General features: G+C 43.7%; 1 protein-coding gene across 1 annotated transcript in view; it reads right to left on the bottom strand.

Annotated features, from left to right (window-relative positions):
- Nucleotides 1-4,236: 4,236 nt before the first annotated feature.
- Nucleotides 4,237-4,788, bottom strand: part of LOC107123485 (olfactory receptor 14A16-like) — a 31,865-nt gene continuing 31,313 nt past the window's right edge. Inside the window, exon 2 of the mRNA XM_015426740.1 lies at nucleotides 4,237-4,693. Within this exon, the coding sequence (XP_015282226.1) occupies nucleotides 4,237-4,693 (457 nt within the window). The remainder of the gene's footprint in view (nucleotides 4,694-4,788) is intronic.

Genomic DNA, 4,788 nt, shown 5'->3' with positions numbered 1-4,788 from the left:
GACGGTGGATTAGACCTGGAGGTGAGCCAGCCCTGGACAGATGCCTAGATGACCGAAGAACGTATGTTGTTAGGTTAGGCTTGACAAATGGAACCCATCTTGGACTAAGAAGATTTAACATCAAGAGCACCACACTTTATTTAATGACTGTTTTATGCTGTTTAATGATTGTTTTTGTGCTGTTTTAACTGTTTGTTATGGCATTTGCCTCTGTTGTCAGCCACCCTGAGCCCGTTTGGGGAGGGTGGGGTATAAATCTAATAAATAAATAAATAAATAAATTCACTCAGGAGTTGCTTTAGATTCTCACCTTTTTATTCTGGGACCCCTTGAAACCGTAGCACCTTTTTCTTGACTTTTTTGGCAGTTACTGATGGCTAAAAAATAGTTAACATGCAGAATTTTAATGCAATAATTTACTGTGAGGAAACAGCAAACATTACAAAACTAAATAATCATGGTTTCACTTTACAAAATGGAAAAAAATGATACTTGAAAACAGGGTTGAAGGAAAACATCTAAACTAATAATTTCCCATTGTTTGTACCTTGGCTTATTGATCTACGTCTCAAATCTATAGATCTGTGGTGACAGAAGTATGCTCCACATTGTTTGGAAGGGTTTTGTGTTGTCATAAAGGGCTAGATCTCTGTAGAGAATGTAAAGATTGCCCCGTGGATAATAAACTCATGGGTTACAAAAACTATGCTAACATACACATCCTGCGTTGTTTTCTACCTCGGGTTTTGTTTGTTTGGTTTTTTAAAAAGACAGTAATTTGTGAGTGATGTGGCTGTACTGTAGTGACTACGGATTGGAAGGATCCTCATCATGAACCTAAATTTTTCACAAAATTTGCCCAGTTTGCGGTTTATGAGTCCTGCAATCACACCTGCAATAAACCTTCCGTGAACCTCCATGGTTTTCATGGAGATTCATGTGATTCATGTTGATTCATGCAGTAGACATGCTGGCACCGATCAATTAATTTTCAAAACAATTGGGGAATGTACTTCTGCAGCCCTTCTGCAGCCCTGGAAACACCAATAGTAGCCCTCCAAAGTGCAACAGGCAGTGCTGACCACCAATAAGAGAGCTCCATAAGAGAGCTCTCCGTGGACGTCTGCTGCAAGTTTGATGCCTCTGGCTTGCAGCGGTTCCAGTTCTATACACTCCAAAGTCCTAGACCTGCAGCTGTGATTTCCCCAGAGAGCACTTTCCTCAGAGCACTACACCTTGCCTTGGTTTCCCAATTTTCCACCTCCCTCCTACACTAGACCTCCCCCTTTTGCACTTTGGACCCCAAGATTCTTGACTTCTGCAGCTCTGGGCACTCACCCATCAGACTTGGCATCATCAGCTCCCCTTGCTGTGCCTGCCCATCAACTTGGTTTTCCAATTTTCCACCCCCTCCTGTCCTAGACTCCCACTTTTGCACTTTGGACCCTAAGATCCTTGACTTCTGCACCTCTGGGCACTCACCCCCTGGCTTAGCATGATCAGCTGCCCTTGCTGTGCCTGGCCCTCATAGTGGCTTTCCAACTTTTCACCCCACTCCTGGGCTAGACCTCCCCACCTTTCATAGAGGGCATCTAGAGGAAGCCCACTGCAGGTTTGATGTCTCTAGCTTGCACAAGGTCCATTCAATACAATACTGAACCCTGCTGTGATTTCCCCACTTTCCTGAGGGCCCCTGCTCTGGGAGGCTTCTACTCACCCCCCAAAGCCGATCTGCACACAACTTGGAGGGCAGGTAGAGAGGCTTACCAGGGAGATCCTCTGCAAATCTGATGCCTCTAGCTTGCCAGGGGGCATTCAACACACTCCTTAACCTGCAGTATGGGGCGGGGCATTCTGCCATCACAAATCTCATGAACCAAACCGGTTCAGAAAATGGAAACTTTGTGGTCGAATCTGCATTTTTCTTTCCCACTGGTATCCCAGCCTTCTGACTCTGTCTTCAAAAAAGCTGTCTACATTTGCTTTCATTTTCACACTTCAACAGTGTTACCACACGTTTGCATGTCTGCATATGTTTTTCACCCTCTCATGGCGGCTCCACCTTCATTGCGCCTCCACATCACTTTAAATGAATCTTCTCCAAACAACTTTTCAAACAAGCACAGAGAAAGATGGCATCACAGCAGCACGAAACTAATTTAAAAATGCAAATGCAGATTTGACCTGTGAAGGTTTGTGGCTCGTATGACCTCAAAAACCACAAACCAAAACAAAACTTGATTTTCCCAGTTTGTGCCCATCCCTAATAGGGATATTGTTCACTGTTGTACAGGTGACAATGTCCAAAGAAGGAAAGGTTCTAGAGCCACTTACCTTTGCATTCTGCCAAACAAGTACAACTGGGATAGCAACTACAACCTCACAGTGTTTTTAGGAGTGAACCCTCAAACCACCTTAAAAAAACAACACATTGCATATTGCATGGGGTATATTTCTACCCAAGCCAAATTCCCCATATATCTCATGGTAAAAAAAGTCTCCCACCATTTTTGTTGACTTGTTGTATGAGAGGACACCATGTTTCACAATACTAAGACACCCAGAACTTGAAAACATACTTTGGCGTGAGGCAGACTGTTTCTTTTGTGTAGAATCACCATCATTACTTTACGAAGCTCTATATTGTCGGTTAACTTGATGTTAGACATCTGATGTAAACTTTCATTAATTTTAGCATGGGACCATAAGGACGACCTATTTGAACTCAACACTGGTTTTGACAGTGAAGCTCAGAAATCACTGTGTGAGAGAGAACATGGATCTGACACTCCAAGTGGTGGCATGCCCCCTTATCTTTCTCCAGTAAATTCATACGGTTTCTGTAGCTGGGGTTTGACAGTGCACATAATTAAAAATAATATTGGAGACATTTATTGAGAAAATCTTTATTCTACCAGTAATAGTAAAGCATTGATAAGTTGTGTTTAGTACATTTCTGTCTCTCCCTTGCTACAGGAAGCTCAGGTTGCATACATTGTTTTCCCTCTCATCACTTTATTCCCTCATCAGCCCTGTGAGGTAGGATAAGCTGAGAGAGAGTGACTGACCCAGGTTCATCCTGTGCTTTATGGAAGAGTAGGGATTTGAACCAAGGCCTCCCGGATCCAAGGCTGAAACTGTTGCCACTGCATGCCAATAGAAAATAGACCATACATTACAGATACGTATCTGATTGAACTATATCCCTTCCTGAATACAAGGTAGGATTTGATCAGTATGAAATACAATAGGTTCAGATGAACACACTTTTGTTTCCTATTTCACATGGATTTGTGATCCTCCCCCCCCCAACATATACTGCGTCCTGTTTTGTGCTTTCTTGGAAGACTGCAAAATAGCAAACCAAAGGAAATACGGAGTAACAATTTTAAGTGTGCTAAAATAGTGAGATCTCTCTATCTCTCTCTCTCTCTCTCTCTATCTCCCTCTATCTCTTTCTCCGACACACACACACACACACACACACACACACACACACACACACACACACAAATGGAATTATTAGGTTGGACCTATGACCTCTTTTTGTCAGCACAAAAAGCCTTCTAAGAGATGTAGAAGCCCCAATGGCACCTTAGGTAGGTGGGGCGTTCCAGAAGTCTTCCTCCTCCTCACTGCAGTTACTTGTTTGGGATGCATCCCATTCTATATGAAAGCCCTAACATACTCATCTCTCACAGGGGAAAAGGGGAAACCCAAAACTTCTACTATCAGGGTTGGCATCAGAGGTGGGGCATCTGTCAGGTCCCTGGGCTTCTGGCAGGGCTCACTGCCACCAGAACCAGTACCCTACCCACATACCTCCTCTGCCACCACCCTGAGAGCTTTTCCTTTGCCCAACTGCTTGCAAGCACTTCATCTCAAATGCTCTCAGCTATCTGGGCTGCCCACTATTCCCAGGAAAGAGTTTGCAGATAGTGACACTCCCAGACACACACACCTCATGGTGCTATTGAGGAAAGACCATGCAGATGGCTGTGGGAGTGGTTGGGAGCAGGTAGGCAAAGGATACACAGGCAGGTTGGAGGTAAATGAGGTCATGGTAATGAACATAAGAGTGGGGGGGGCTCTTGAGCACTCTTTGCCCAAGGACCATCAAAACATGGAACTGGCCCTCACCTCTTTCAGCATCTTCCGAAGTGCTTCCAAAAAGTCAACATAGTCTTTCTACTCTACTATATTTTAGGTAAAAAAAAAATCTCTGCACAAGATTATTCAATGCGGCTTTTGGAGAAAAGCTTTGCTTGCAATTATTTTTGAAAAACGCCCCAAATTAGAGAGCTTCAACAATGCAGTCTTGAGTTCTTTGTTTCTCATACTGTAGATGAATGGATTGAGCAAGGGAGGGAGAATAGCATAAATTATTGCAAAAAGAACATTCTGGTCAGATGAAGTGCGACTGCGAGGCCTCAAGTAGGCAAAGATGCTACTAAATACAAGCAAAAACACCACAGTGAGGTGTGGAAGGCAAGTGGAGAGGGCCTTTTTCTGACCATGAACAGAAGGGATTCTGCGCACTGCGGCAAAAATCTGCATGTAGGAGAAAATTATGAAGATGCAGCATCCGAGTCCAAGGAAACTGCCAAACACCATAATACCAACTTCAATTAGATACATGTCGGAACAGGAGAGTTTTATAATCTGTGGAACTTCACAGAAGAACTGATTGATCCTGTTGGAGCAGAAGGTGATGGCAAAAGTTCCTCCACTGTGCAATATACCAAGGAGTATACCTGCAATCCATGCACTGGCTGCCATCTGAATGCA

The sequence above is a fragment of the Gekko japonicus genome, unplaced genomic scaffold (genome assembly GCF_001447785.1).
Source record: "Gekko japonicus isolate JY-2015 unplaced genomic scaffold, Gekko_japonicus_V1.1 scaffold3736, whole genome shotgun sequence".
Classification (NCBI taxonomy): domain Eukaryota; kingdom Metazoa; phylum Chordata; class Lepidosauria; order Squamata; family Gekkonidae; genus Gekko; species Gekko japonicus.
Note: the sequence above shows the minus strand (reverse complement) of the source record. Positions and strands in the feature narration are given on the sequence as shown.